A 16,314-nucleotide genomic window follows, 5' to 3' on the forward strand; every position below is an offset into this window, starting at 1 on the left:
TCACAGGGATTCGCTTCATTCCTCTGACCGTTTTTGTAGCTATACTATGTACAATTTTGTTGCCTAGTATGTCCCTACTTGACCTACTGCTGTTGTGTGTCATTTTAATTTAGTTTTGGTCTGTTTTTATTGATTTTAATGGATGTTCTATTTTATTTTTACTTTTCTAGTGATCTACTATATGTAATATATCGATCTCAATATCCATGACATATCCGTTCAAGATGTATCCCTATATCCCGTTGATGTCGTGTGTTCTACTCTTCAGCATATGAAGTGGTGCCTCTGAATATATTTAATCTGTCATATATTGAGGAGATGTGAGATTCTAGCATGGATATACTATTGTACAATCACATTATTCTATTATAATGACCTTTTTGATTAAGTCTGTTATTTTACATAAACAACTGATATAGTAACATCACTACGATTATGATTATGTTGTCTGTTTGACATTGTACTATGTATTTATCATTACATTGTTTATGGTTATATATTATGTGTTACTTATTGTGTGATTGATGGCACTCTCAGCCTGATACATCTCGTTTTTGTTTCCCCCCCCCCCCTTTTTGGTCTGGTACGTGGTGGTGGCTGGGCACCAGCCTCCCCGACGTGACCGGCCCTCTTAGGGCTGGTATATGGGTATACTGCCCCATTGTAGGCTGTGACTGCCATTAAGTATCTCAACCATGATGTACTCTGATATTTATGCTGGACTCATCTTTATCTTGGATCTATCTATTTATATATATATTATTTTATGACTAATCTATATTCTATACTTTTGATGTTGTTTTTACATATTACTATGCACTTTAGGGCCTTATGTCAGCTTGCTGTCACACTCTAGTGCATTCTCTCCACTTGCTCTGCCCTGGGGCGGGTCTTGACGCCGGCCGCCCCATGTGACTTTGCAGTGGAGATTGTGACGTGGAGGAGGGACCGCTCGCTGATGCTGGATGTTGTATCTGTGTGTTCTGATAATTTGTATTGTTGGGTTAGTGTCAGCGCTGTGACATTTTGGCAGCTCATGCGTGCTGCACTCTTGTGCTGACGAGTCGCTATTTTCCGGTGCGTCCTCTCCGCTTGCTTTGCTGTGGGGTGGGTGTTGGCGCCGGCCGCCCCACGTGGCTTTGCAGCGGCGATGATGACGTGGATGAGCGGCTGCCTGTCCTTATTGGCTTGTGCACCAGCGTCAGCACTTCATTTCTATTGGCACAATTGTATCACATGTTCATCTATGCTGGATATATAGGGAGGGTGTACTTACCATCAAAACCACGCCCCCTGAAGAAGGTGTACCCGCACCGAAACGTGCGTTGGGGAGTTAGGTCCGGTAACGCCAGCCTGTCACAACATGGGTAATTATCGCTTGTAACTTTTCCTGCTACTGTGGTTTACTTTGCAAATGTTAGTAGTTCTTATTAGAATGGCTATTACGGTTTTTAACATGCTTTGGGCTGTTTGGAGTGGGTGAGATTGGGAGCGACGGAGGTCACTGAGACCTGTCTTGCTCTCAAGCTCCTCCCCTCCCTTTATGCAGTATATGACTTAGCCTCCTCCACTAAATCTACTTGCAAATATCTATGCTGTACATATTGTACCACAGTTATTGAGGATACTTCGTTTCAGTATACTATACTTTGAGAACCCATTCGTGCAGGTATGCTGTACCGGTACCTATCTAATTGGAGTTCTGTCCTACACCTCCTATTGTCATGCTGTTACATTATATATTGATTGCTCCATGAACTGTATGTATCTACATTAACAGTTCTGTTTTTATCTATTTTTGATAATTAATAAAGTTTGTTCACATTTGTAAAATATTGGCAGTTTTGACTCATTTTTCTCCTTTATTATTTTACATGTTTTGAGTCACTTTTTTGCCTTTTGTCAATATGCTACTTAGCATATATATGCTACTACATGCATGGCAACATTACAGAAGTAATATGTCTTCGGGACTATTTTTCGCATTATGCACAGTGCGGGGCTGGGATTCACAAGCTGGGTGGCCGCACAGGCGCAGTCTGCGAGACTGCATCTGAGGTCAGACGGGCAGCGCTCACTGCGCCTGCCACAGGCAGAACAAAACAGCGCAGGCGCCGGATTTGACTTGAAAACAGCGCAGAGGGGGCGGCGCCCGGCGCCGAAGCAGCCTTGAGTGATGGCAGTGTGGCGTGTGCAGCAGGGGGGTTAAAACCTGCCTCCAAGACTAAAGACAGGTATTTTTGCGAAATTATAAAACGCTTTATTTCTGCTTTGACTGCACCAATAACTAAATGAGCCACCTTGTCAGAATGCAGCATTATTGCTGCACAAGGTGGCTCTTTTAGTTTATAACGGCTGGAGGGGGTGACAGAGTCCCTTTAAGGGCCATTTTCAAGGAGTCTTTTATTTCAGCCTGTATTATGGCTTTAAGGCTAGTGGCGAAATTAGGGGTCTCTTCTTGTATAGTTTTACTATTGCAGTTAGCACAGAGATCCTTCTGCCACTGAACTGCAAGCGGGTCTTTACAAAGGGCACACTCTTGGTTCTTTGTTTTACCGCTAGCTTTCCTGGACCCCTAGTGATCAAAACAGAAAAAATGGACCCTGTTACCATAAGGGTGACATTCACGTAGATCACTCACCACCGCCGACAATCAAGGGCACCGATTTTGAAGGCTGGACAGATGCACGTGAAGCATCCCTCCTGGACGCCAACGAATCTTGCCGGACAGGACGACTGCTGCTCCTACCACTTGAGCGGCTGCTCCTGGTATGCTGGTGGCTCGGCAAGGCATCTGGCGAGAGCTCCTGCTGCTGCTGCGATGGCGGCTGCTGCTGCTCTTGCTGCCCCACTTCCATGATGAAGTTTCTGGGCACGAGTGCGTCTTCTGTGGTTATCACCCCTTTTATGGGGGATCCACTGCACTCACTGCCTCCTCCGGTGCCCAATAGTGGCCCCTGCCCTGCTCTGCCGCGCAGCCGGAGTCTTTATCCACCGGCTGGCATTTTCTTCATGGGCGCCGCCATCTTGGATCCGGTGCCCGCCCCCGATGTCTCGCGGACACGCCCATTCCCAGCGTGCCTTGCGCGTGACGTCAGACGAGCGACCCGGAAGCGGCCGCCGCACCTGGACGCCAGCAGAGAGAGGAGGGCGGCGTGGCAGCCATGGAAGGAACCCGGCCATCCGACCATGCTGCACAAACGCCCGCTCGGACGCAGAGACCCAGAGGACCTGCGGACGGCGCATCCAGGACCCGAACTCCGACGAACAGGCGCTGCCTGTTCTTCCACACCGGGATGGGACCTGGGTAAGTGGAATCACCGCCGTGTTCAGCACAAAAGTCCCTGTCAGGACAGGAAACCCAAATGAAGCGACAGAGAGGTACCACCCTTTTATTTTCAGTAGGGTTTCCTGTCCTGACTGGGCGGATCCCCTCTCTCAGGTGTGCCGTCATGGGGGAATGGAAAAAAGAGCTTGTCATTATTCTTTCATCTTTAAAGACTTTACTGACAAGCCAGACAGTGGAGGCTTTGATGCTGTGATGGAGCATTATCCTGCATAAGAATCTTGGTTTTCTTCAAAGAAGCAGACTTGTTCCTGTACCAGTGCTTGAAGGAAGTTCTTCTAAAAATTGGCAGTAGGTGTGGCAGTTGATTTTGTGTCTATCTTGAACCTGAAAAGGTTCAACTACCTCATTTTTAATAATACTGATCACAGCAGTACCTCACCTCCATCTTACTGGTGTCTGAGTTGAAGTACAGGTCTATGTTCATTACTCATTCAGCCACAGAACTATCTGGTCCATCAAAAGTCTTTCTTATCTCATCAGTCTATAAAACCTTGGAAAAACCTGTCTTCAGATATTTGTTGGCCCAGTCTTTATGTTTTATGTTTATGTTTTATCTCATGTGTCTTGTTCGATGATGGTCAGGTTTTAGCCTTCCTCGCCACGGCCATGTCTCTGAGCACTGAACACCTTGCACTTCTGGTCATGTCACGCTTTATTCTTCTCAAGTCTTTGTCAGTTAATATGCATCTTTTATTCGCAATGTTTTTTGTGAACCTGTTAAATATTTGCAACAATATTTGATGGATCTGTGATCACGTTCCAATACGTTAGCAATTTCAAGAGTGCTGCGTCTCTATTTTGGCCAATTTTCTCTGAGGGAAACAAGCTGCCTAATAATTCTGCAGACCTTGATAAAGGGTGTTGTATCTTAGGCAACACCCTCCCTCATTACACAAATAGACATCACCTGATCGGCTTCATCCAATACGCTTTCAATTTATACAGCTTGGAATTGGATAAAAATGATGATATGGTCAAAATACTCACTTGTCTAATAATTCTGCACACAGTGTACAGTAGAAGATAAGCCTACTGGAGCTAATCTCAATTTCTCCAGGCCACCGCTATATTTTTACATGTTAATTCAGAAACATAAATCAAAAAGTATTGATGATATGTCCTGTGTGCAAGGTAATTAAAATGTATCTGCCTATGTTTTGTATAGATAGGGTGGACATACCATATGTCCAACATGCACACCTACAATGTCACCGAAATGGAGAATATTACTGACTGGTAGAAAGGATGAGCTAAGAGAATTTCCTAGCTTATAATTACTAGCTGATTATTAGAGCGGCTCATTAGGACCTAATGGGAACCACAAATGCAATTTATAAATTCTTAGAGTGGCTCTCTTAGCTTGCACCTGTTCACGCTTGTCGTTTTCTGTTTGTAAGTGCCGGTCATTTTTCTGATACTTGTAGCTCACATCCTCTGACTGAGCGCTTCTGCCATCAGCCTAAGGAGTTTTCAAATAGAGCTTAATCCTTCCTGCCCATATATTTGTAGGCTTTTAGTCCGATAGGTAAATTATTTAGGTTTAGGGTCCCAACAGAGGGGTACGCCTTGTCATTGGTTGTCGGGCTCACAATAATTGGCCAATTTGTGCACTAAGTACCTTCATTTTTTAAGACCTTTTCTACAACACTAATGCGTTTCAGAGTGAATTCAAGAGACACCCAGTGATCTCTAAGACGACAATCTACTCTTTCAAATGGCAATAAAAGAGGACCATGGTAACCAAAAAACAAATGGTCCACTAAGAACCCCAAAGCGACCTCATTGCTGCAATCTTGGAGAGCTTGTTGGACCCTTCAATAGTATCTTTAGATATGTCTTTGTGTACTATTTTGTAGTTCTTTACCATTAGTTATATAAAAAAAACAACTATGTATATAATACCACATATATAACAATCACAGAAAAATGTCACCAAGCAAAATGTCACGCAGCAACTATGTGAATTAGAATAGATGTTTTTTAACCTTTATGTTGTTATACAATATGCATGGCATATGACATAAAACATTAACTAGACCATGAAAGTGCAGAAAATGTCTGTCTCACCTGCTTCAAAACAATCCGGCAGAACTTGTTGCTATACAGCACAGGATTAATACAGATCTCAAGCGTCTCCCCCCTCTACACGCACCCTCTGTGATTAATGATATGTACCATTGTCAGTACAGATAGTAGATGACAGCCTCCAGACGTAATCTCTCCATGAGGTCCCAAAACTTTATGCTAATGTCTATTACTAGCTGCCAAGTAAGCTCTCCGTCTAAAACACATTTCTACTCTTTGATGGTGTAATTGTTGGTGTGCTTGAGGCACCGAAGAGAACAGGCTTTTAGTGTTACTATACCTTTGGGTCTCGCAGAAACAGAGCCTTGAGAATGAGGGAGTGAACGTCACCGATCGGTGGGTAGTGCATTAGGAGACCCAGGCACGTCTGATAGTTGCTGGAGATTACTGGAAAAAGAAAAAATACATATATATCAAGCTACAGTGTGAACATCCCATGTATTTCCGGACTCCTGACAAGGGGAGACACGACCTACTGAGAAAAAAAAGTACCAACAGGTCAACACAACATTTTATCACATGCATATATGAGTGAGAGGTGGTTTTTTCATCTTTTTGGGAGAGGAACCTCTTGTTTGATAGAGTTTTTTGTTGTAGTTTATTCCTATTTCTTTCACGTTTCTGACATGTAGGTTTTATGTTGGGTAAATTCTTGTGGGCTTTTTTGTAATTGGTTTAATAAACCTTGTTGAAAAATGTTCTATTATTTTTTTTTAACTGCACCAACAGGGGATGCAGAAGGAAATACAGTTTGCATAAAGTCGGCATACACAAGACTGACTCTTTTTACCTCTTTCTTTTCAGACAGATGGCAGATGTATTTCAAAAGGCTTCTCCGTAAAAGCCTACGGTTATTGTACAAGGTATGCAGATTCTTTCACTTAATTTCCAAAACATTTATAATGTAATGGCTGAAAGTGCTAGGAATGGAGAACTAAACTACACCTCCACCAAAGTTCACACGGGCATCACATTGGGCAATGGGCGAGCAAAACTGTTACTGCACAATGGAGCGATACAGTGCTGAGACAACAGTACAACACAAGGATAGTACATTGCATGCGTCCAATTTTAATAAACCCATATGAAAAACTATTTTTATATACCCTATAAGGGAATCCTGAATCAATGGGATTTGCCTGTCATATAAAGTGATATCAATTCGCGATGATAAGAAATTACTCTATAATGGGACACCCATCGATGATTGAATTAAAAGATAATCGGGTAACACGTTTTTGCTTTGCTATGTAATCTGAGAGCAGCACAATGTAGAGGCAGATACTCTGATTCCAGTGATGTGTCACTTACTAAGCTATAGTTATAGCTTCAATAAAATAAGTGTTTTATCAGCAGGAAATTATCACTAGAGGACTAGCTGTCTTGTGCCATGTAGTCCTACTGCTCTGTGTAACTCCGCCCCCACCACTGATTGGAAGCTTTCTATCTATGCCCAGTGTACACAGAAAGCTGCCAGTCAGTGGTGTGGGGTTATACAGAGCTCAGCATTCAGAGAACTGCCAGATCAGCATCAGACAACACAGGAATTTATCAAAATGACAGCAAGCGACCCAGTAAGTGATATATCACTGGAATCAGGGTCTCTGCCCTACACCATACTGCTATCGGATTCCAGGGAAAGCCTAATATGACCAAACATATGTAAAAAAATATTTTATTATTTAATACATAAAACATACACATATAATAACAAGTGAATAACAGTACAGAGAAAGGTAGGATAACATAGCACTCTATATCTAAGGGCAGTAAAATGAGAGTAATCAATATTACATTTCAATTATCACTTTTCAAGAGTACCTATAAACAATACCATTCATCCATACATATGACCCAAACAAAAAAGTAGCAAATATATCCCACATGTGAAATATTTACAGTTCTAAATAATAGGGATAAATGTTAGGATGCCTCTGAGATATGGTAATCATAAGCCCTAAATAGGACAGACCCTAGTTGTAGCCACATATATTTGCCATGAATCAGTATTATAGTGCAAATATATATTACCTTGTGGTGCATTTCACCATCACTTGTTCCTGGGGCATCATGGTCATAGTAGTGTCCAAAATAATAGCATGAGATAATCACAGAATCTTTATACTAGTTTTTATTTCCAGCATTGGGAACATTGCACACTGCTTTCTAATTCAAACCAGAAGAGAAATGTATGTACGGTAAATTTTAACTACTTTACAGAAAATAACAAAATATAAACATTGAGCTGTTCTAAAAAATAGCAGTGTCTGCACTTGTCTTCACAATCTCACAATATTTTTTGAAGATTTAGCATTCCTGTGAATAACTAACCTAATATTTAGTTGTACAGTGGGTGAAATAAGTAATGGATCCCTTGAAGTTTGCCCACTGAAAAAGACATGAACAGTCTATAATTTTAAGGGTAGGTTAATTCTAACATTCAGAGATAGCGTATCAAAAATAAAATCCAGAAAATCACATTGTATAAATTATATACATTTATTTGCATTTTGCAGTGAGAAATAAGTATTTGATCCCCTACCAACCATTAAGAGTTCTGGCTCCTACAGACCAGTTAGATGCTCAATTAATCAGTCAGACTCTAACCTCTACAACATGAACAAGACCAAAGAGCTTTTTTAAGGATGTCAGAAACAAGATCATAGACCTGCACAAAGCTGGAGTGGGCTACAAAAACCATAAGTAAGATGCTGGGTGAGAAGGAGACAACTGTTGGTGCAATAGTAAGAAAATGGAAGAAACACAAAATGACTGTCAATCGACATCGATTTGGGGCACCATGCAAAATCTAACCCCGTGGGGTATCCTTGATCATGAGGAAGGTGAGAGTTCAGTCTAAAACTACACGGGGGGGGGGGGAACTTGTTAATGATCTCAAGGTCGTTGGAACCACAGGCACCAAGAAAACCCTTGGTAACACGTTACGCCGTAAAGGTTTAAATCCTGCAGTGTACGCAAGGTCCCCCTGCTCAGGAAGGCTCATGTACAAGCCCATCTGAAGTTTGCCAATGAACACCTGGATAATTCTATGAGTGATTGGGAGAAGGTGCTGTGGTCAGATGAGACAAAAATTGAGCTCTTTGGCATTAACTCAACTCGCCATGTTTGGAGGAAGAGAAATGCTGCCTATGACCCAAAGAGCACTGTCCCCACTGTCAAGCATGGGGGGAGAAACATTACGTTTTGGGGGTGTTTCTCTGCTAAGGGCACAGGACTACTTCACCGCATCAGTGGGAGAATGGATAGAGCCATGTACCATAAAATCCTGAGTGACAAGCTCCTTCCCTCCGCCAGGACATTAAAAATGGCTCGTGGCTGGGTCTTCCAGCAAGACAATGACACAAAACATACAGCCAAGGCAACAAAGGAGTAGCTCAAAGAGAAGCACATTAAGGTCATGGAGTGGCCTAGCGAGTCTCCAGACCTTAATCCCATAGAAAACATATGGAGGAAGTTGAAGCTCTGAGTTGCCAAGCGACAGCCTCAAAATCTTAATGATTTAGAGATGATCTGCAAAGAGGAGTGAACCAAAATTCCTCCTGACGTGTGCGCAATCCTCATCATCAACTACAAAAAACGTCTGACTGCTGTGCTTGCCAACAAGGCTTTTGCCACCAAGTATTAAGTCTTGTTTGCCAGAGGGATCAAATACTATCACTACAAAATTGCAAATACATTTATATAATTTATACAATGTGTTTTTCTGGATTTTATTCTATCTCTCAATGTTAAAATTAACCTACCCTTAGAATTATAGACTCTTCATGTCTTTGTCAGTGGGCAAACATAAAATTAGCAAGGGATCAAATACTTATTTCTCCCACTGTATTCACAGTTTTTTAGAACTTCTTCACATCTATGAACATTGCATAGAGTTGACCAACCTCTGGCACCTGTCACCTGTTATTTCAGCCCAGGATGCTTGGACTACATCCCACAATTTTTTGCCATTTGTTGACTTTGCCTCAGAAATGGCATTTTTAATGTCACCTCACAAGTGTTCTATCGGATTAAGGTCCGAGGATCGGGCTGGCCACTGCATAACCTCATTTTGTGGGACTGGAACCAAGATTTTGCTTTTTTATTGGTGTGTTTATTGTCGTTGCTTGTTGAAACCCACATTTCAAGGGCATATCCTCTTCAGAGTAAGGCAACAATACTCTTCAAGTATTTTAATATATGCAAACTGGTCCAGGTCCCCTGGTATGCGGTAAATAAGTCCGTCACCATAGTAAGAGAAACATGCCCATATCATGATCCTTGCATCACCATGCTTCACTGTCTTCAGAGTGTACTGTGGCTTGAATGCAGAGTTTGGGGGTCGTCTGACAAACTGTCTGCGGACCGTGGACCCAAAAAGAACAATTTTACTTTCATCGTTCCACAAAATGTTTCTCCATTTCTCTTTAGGCCAGTTGATGTGTTCTTTGGCAAATTGTATCCGCTTCAGTACATGTCTTTTTTTTAACAGTGGGACTTTGCGGGGACTTCTTGCTAAGAGATTAGCTTCACACCGGCGTCTTCTGTCACAGTTCTCCCAGGTAACTTGAGATTGTCTTTGATCATCCTGGAGCTGATCACTGGCTGAGCCTTTGCCATTCTGGCTATTCTTCCATCCATTTGAATGGTAGTCTTCCATTTTCTTCCGCATCTCGCTGGTTTGGCTTTCCATTTTAAAGCATTGTTGATCATTTTAGCTGAACAGCCGATCATTGTCTGCACTTCTTTATAAGTTTTACCCTCTCCAATCAACTTTTTAATCAAAGTACGCTATTTATCTAAACAATGTCTCAAACAACCCATATTTCTCAGGCTCTCAAGGAAAAATGCACCTGTTTTTTTCACAGAATGATTGACCTCACTAATTGAACTCCATACTGCTATTATTTTGAACACCACCCTTTTAATTATTCGAATACACGACTCAAAAATTAGAATCTACTGCACCAACTGGTAAATTGTTTGACATGTGGTAATATAATTTATTCCAAAAACAGCGATTAATCTGGTTAGTCATATTAAACTGCTATCATTTTGAACACTACTGTACTTGGTTGTGTATTACATGCTGTTGATGACCACCATTATGTGATAACTGCTATTTTTCTGGCCTACTGGCTTGCTGACAACTTTGTAGTTTTTTTTCTGAGTTTGCATGACAAAAAACCTGGTGATAGAAGATTTCCTTTAAGGGTATGTTTAGTTCTGTCTCCTCTTCTAAGTTTTCCCGACACAGTGGCACAACCGACTACCTGGATTTTCAGGAAAATTCAGCTTGCCAGATTGGCTCAGAATCAGGTGAGGTTAAACGGGTATTCCTAAGCTGCCTCTTGAGGAGCTCAGAGCTATGAAGTCTCCTTACTTCTTGTTTTCTAACATGGCAGGCTATCCTCTTTGAGTGACAGTTCTGGTGAGTAGACCTGGATTAGTAGAACTCTAAAGCTCAGCACAAGTTCTGTTGTAACACATTCAGCGATACATATAGAGATAACATCAGAAATAAGGAGACCTGCCCTGGAAGCAGCTGATGGTGGGGGGCTAATTTTGGAAGATTTATAATAGCAGCTCAAGTGTCAGAAACTGAAACGGAGCAGGAGTGAGGAAAGCAGCAAACTACTGCATAGAAATCAACGAGCTGGAGAGAGGTGAGTGGGATATTAGGAGTTAACCAATCTCCAGTGACATAGAGCTCAGCTCCCTTAATAGAAACACCAATCATTATCTCTGGCCAACACTATATAATAAATTCAAATATTGGGAAGCTATAAACCCGCTCACAAAATTATCCATAAGTCTTTGGAACAAAACTAACAAAAAACACAATCTGGTCCCCAATATCTCCACATATACTCCGCTATTACACCTGATCCCAAATAAATACAAATCTGTTAAAAATAAAACTAAATCTTCAGAAAAATTTTCTTGCATACAAATTGGCCAACTAATTCAGAAAAACAATATTCATTCCACTAGCAAACTTTAAACTTTTCTTAATAGCATCAAATTGACATAAAACAGTCAGAATTCATCTGCCAGATATCTCTAGCAATACAGTTGATAATCTAATACAAAGGGTCTTTTTTCTTAGAATGAATGAAAATAAAAAAATAATCTCTAAAATATATAAAATCCTCTGCGACACTGTAGAATTTCCCCAATTTATTGGCAAATTGGAGACAGAATTAAATATACCACATTTTTCGCTTTGTAAGACGCACTTTATTTCCCCCAAATTTGGGGGGGAAATGTCTTACAAAGTGGATATACCGTTTACTGTTACCGTCTGGGATGAGCGGGTGTCTGCCGCTGCCCAGGGTGATGCTGTCGTCTCCGATGCTGTGGGGGGCTCTGCCGACATTTTGTGAAAGGCCAGAGCCCCCCGGCAGTTCGTCCATCCTTTCCTGTGCGACGGACTCCGGGAAAATGGTCGCCGGGAGGCGGCGCATGTGCTGATAGAGATCTCGGCACCAAGATCTCGGGAAATGATATTTCAGTGCTGAGATCTCATCTCTCGAGATCTTGGTGACAAGATCTCCATCTGCACATGCGCCGCCTCCCGGCGACCATTTTCCAAAAAGTCCACCGCACAGGAAAGCATGGACGAACTGCCGGGGGGCTCTGGCCTTTAACAAAATGTCAGCAGAGCCCCCCGCAGCACCGGAGACCACCCTGCAGCACCGGAGCCCCCCTGCAGCACAGGACACCTGCACACCCCCTCATCTCAGCCTGCAGCAACGCTCCACTCCTGCCTCCTCAGCAGCGACCCTGCTTCACCACAGCCACCACTCCCAGTAAGCAATAAGACGCATGGATTATAAGAAGCACCACCATTTTATTAAAAAAAAGTTTTTTTCCTTCTAAAAGAGATACACTTCATTTCTCCCTCAATTTAACACCAAGAATTAAACTACAAAATTTTATCTCAATGGTATAAAACTCGATATTCTTAACAAAATTGATAAATCTTACTCGCCTAACTGCTGGAGATGCAATCTGTTATCTGGAACACCCTCTCATATTTGGTGTTACTGTTCTAAGATCGCATCCTTTTGGGTAACAATACATGGTCATATAGAAAAAGCTCTTAACATATCACCCCTATGAGATCCCAACTAGTCCTCCTTAACGTCCATCCTCAATATCAATATATTAGTACCTATACTATAATATTCCATCTCTTCAACAAGGATAAAATCCTCATTGCAAGACATTGGAAGGATACTGATCCCCCTTCCCTCTCAGAATGGATCAATGAATCCAATAGTAAATATTCATTTGAAAAAATTCACCTGATTTACTTCAAACAAGAAAAACCCCGAGAAAGCTGGCAACAATGGTATCAATATCAAAACAAGATTAAGCTATAAACCATGGAATTAAACTGTCAAGTATGTTTATGCTACATATAGTTATACATGTCTTAGTTTCTGCACTAAAGTGAAAAATGGGTTAATTCTCAGCAGGACTACCCTGCCCCCTCACCCCTCGTTTGATTCCCCCCTCTTTTTCCTCTCTTCTGCTCCCAGTTCCCTTAAACTTTGTACCCCTTAAAGAAAATGAACGCTGCTTTTTCTTTGTATCTTTGCTGTTATACTTGCTTATGCCAACATTCTCAAATAAAGAAATCATAAAAAAGAAAAAGAAAACCAACTGTATACCATGAACGATAACAGCACTCATTACAGGATAATAATAATAATGACAGAAGTTAGAAAAAGCAAGTCGCTTGAAATCTTGCTTATTTTCATGCTGTCTAACAATTTAAAGCAGTTTTATAACTTGAGAATACCTCTTTTAAAAGGGAGTATAAATAAAAAGCGCCATTCACACAGCTTTTTCTTACTACAGACAGGATATTTTTACGCAAGGAAAAAAGTGGCCGAGACATTGCTGATCAGTCGTACATTAGATCATGAGTAACAAACTAAGAGGGCAACGTGAGGCAACAGGATGTTAGGCATAATTAAGGACAATTGTAAGAGTTATAACATAACAAAAGTAAGTAATTAATTGTCCCAAGAAAATTCTTGCCATGGATATACAAAAAATGATAGACTAGCTATCAAAACATAAGCATACTGGGGGGGAGAATAAACTCCAAAAGACAGCCAAAGTCTATAAAAATGCTTTATTAAACAGGGCATGAGGTGGTGACAACAGCAAGTAACACCAAACAGATTAAAACGCAGGGGCACTAGGAACCCAAAACATGCCTTAAGGATAAAACATAGGTATAATACTCATAATCATTAATGGGCGAGGAGGATATATAACGTAGCCATATAGTATATAAGCAAAGATACACAAATCATATACAGATATCAATAACAACATGCAGTCAGCATAGCGTACGAAATGAAAATATATGATACCCCCCTGTGCCCCCTGACGAAGGTTTCCCGAAACGCGCGTTGGGGCGGGCACTGGGACCCCTTTCTCTGCCTGCACTAGCCGATCTTATTTGGGTGATGTATCATATATTTTCATTTCGTACGCTATGCTGACTGCATGTTGTTATTGATATCTGTATATGATTTGTGTATCTTTGCTTATATACTATATGGCTACGTTATATATCCTCCTCGCCCATTAATGATTATGAGTATTATACCTATGTTTTATCCTTAAGGCATGTTTTGGGTTCCTAGTGCCCCTGCGTTTTAATCTGTTTGGTGTTACTTGCTGTTGTCACCACCTCATGCCCTGTTTAATAAAGCATTTTTATAGACTTTGGCTGTCTTTTGGAGTTTATTCTCCCCCCCAGTATGATTAGATCATGAGTGTAAATGAACACCCTGAAAAATGACTGTATAATTTCTACATAATAATAACAATTTTTAGTTATATGCACGTTACAATTCAGATTATAAGCTTTTCATAAAAATACCGGCTGACAACAAATGATCAGAAGTGATCCAATAGTAATCTTTATTTATATATCGCCAACATATTCCGCAGCGCTTTACAATTCAGAGGTTCATACACAACAGTCATAAGTAAAAACGTTAAAGATAATACAATATTTAAAGCAAAAACAATGACGACCCTGCTCGTAAGAGCTTACAATCTACAATGAGGTGGGGGAGACACAAAGTACAGGGGCTTATTTACAATGATGGTCCTGCCATCTATTATGGAATAGGCGGTAGGTAATAGCTGCATTATCTAGTCACCAGCCAATATTTGTGGTGCTTTTCGGAGCGATGGAGTTTGATGGAGAATTATGTTCAGAGAAATAGTGAATGGGTTATATATATATATATATATATATATATATATATATATATATATATATATAAGGACTTTGTTATGGAACGTGATAGGCCGCCCCAAACAGATGTGTTTTTAGGGAGTGCCTAAATCTCTGTTTAGTCCTAATTTTCTGGGGTAGAGTAAATGTATGCAGATGGGAAATGCTTAACAAAAATTAACATCACTGTCTAAAGGTCCCCATGTAAGAAAAAAATGTGGCTTAGTACACTGATTTTGGCCAGGTTAGTTGACTATATAACATGTTAGGGCCTCTCGACTCTCCATTGAGAGATGATGTTGGGGTAGCAGAGATAAGGATAGAGCATTTTGAATTTCCACGCCTGATTTTTTTGTTCTTTTCGGACCTACACTATAAGCTGCTTCCTGAAAAGTCTGGCAGAACCTTGCTCGCCTTTCAACCCATTAAAAACACATGCATGCTAGTCAGAACTGGGCATACATGTGTGTTTGGGGGTGGGGATGAGGATGAAGAGGATAGCTGATGTCCAACAAGCAGGAGTAGCTTTTATATTGAAATTTACACTTTTTTGTTAAAGGCTTCAATGGCAGAAGAAACTGAAGCAGGTTCAGACTGGTCTACAGGGGAACAGGTGAATCCTCCAGAGGACCCGTGTGCAGGAGTAAGACTCTTACCTAGTGGCTTACTGAGTTTATTATCATTATATAGAATCATAGGTAAATTTGTGAAAGAGGATGATATAATATTTGCATCTAGCTGAACAGTGGGCCCCCAGAGTCAATGTTACTGGTGGGCCCTTGCCACCCAAGCCGACTGACAGCAAAGCATTAAATTTGCATACATCTAAACTTTATTTGTGGAGTACTCTTCAGAGTCTTAAAGAGGTTGTCCACTACTTTATCATTGATGACAGGACCGACACCCCGAACTCCCATCAATCAGCTGTTCTCGGTGTTGTCCATCAGCTGGAAATGCTGAAATGTGGAGCTGCGCCATCTTCTAAAAGTGGCCGTGGCTTGGTACGGCACATCCACCAACTATGCAAATTAATAGGAGGTGGATGTGCAGTAGCCGTTCGCAGCCACTATCAGAAGGCAAAGCAGCTCCGAGACCGGCTAGTCAGTGGGGGTGCCAGGTGTTGGACCGATTAGACATTGATGACCACTTCTGAGGATAGCCCAAGAACAAGGTTTGATGACTGACAGCACAACTGACAAAAAAGCAGGCAAAGGTGGATTCCCGTCCTATATCCACTGGACCCAAGTGGAGGAGTACATACCGTAGGTTGAAGTGAAGGACAGCATCCAATCAAGGTGAAAAAAAATACTTCTTTATTGTGCCATAAATGCAACGTTTCAACCCCAATGCTTGAGAAAGACCCTTGGGGTTGAAACGTTGCATTTATGGCACAATAAAGAAGTATTTTTTTCACTTCTGAGGATAGGTCATCAATGATAAAGTAGTGGACAACCTCTAACTTTTCAGCAGATGTCTGTGCAATATTATCGCACAAGCACATAACTATGTCAGGGAGAGAAGGGACCAGCTCTGTTACACAACACACTGCATCCTCTACCACCAGTTATCCGGTTTACTAGACACGACAATTACATTCTGAGCCAGACTC

At 41.3% G+C, this 16,314-nt stretch overlaps 1 protein-coding gene across 1 annotated transcript in view; it reads right to left on the reverse strand.

The window, feature by feature from the left end:
- TBC1D5 (TBC1 domain family member 5) overlaps positions 1 to 16,314 on the reverse strand; it is a 745,630-nt gene that overhangs the window by 200,446 nt on the left and 528,870 nt on the right. The window contains exon 16 of the mRNA XM_077268870.1: positions 5,715 to 5,821. Within this exon, the coding sequence (XP_077124985.1) occupies positions 5,715 to 5,821 (107 nt within the window). The remainder of the gene's footprint in view (positions 1 to 5,714; positions 5,822 to 16,314) is intronic.

Source organism: Ranitomeya variabilis, chromosome 6 (genome assembly GCF_051348905.1).
Source record: "Ranitomeya variabilis isolate aRanVar5 chromosome 6, aRanVar5.hap1, whole genome shotgun sequence".
Classification (NCBI taxonomy): domain Eukaryota; kingdom Metazoa; phylum Chordata; class Amphibia; order Anura; family Dendrobatidae; genus Ranitomeya; species Ranitomeya variabilis.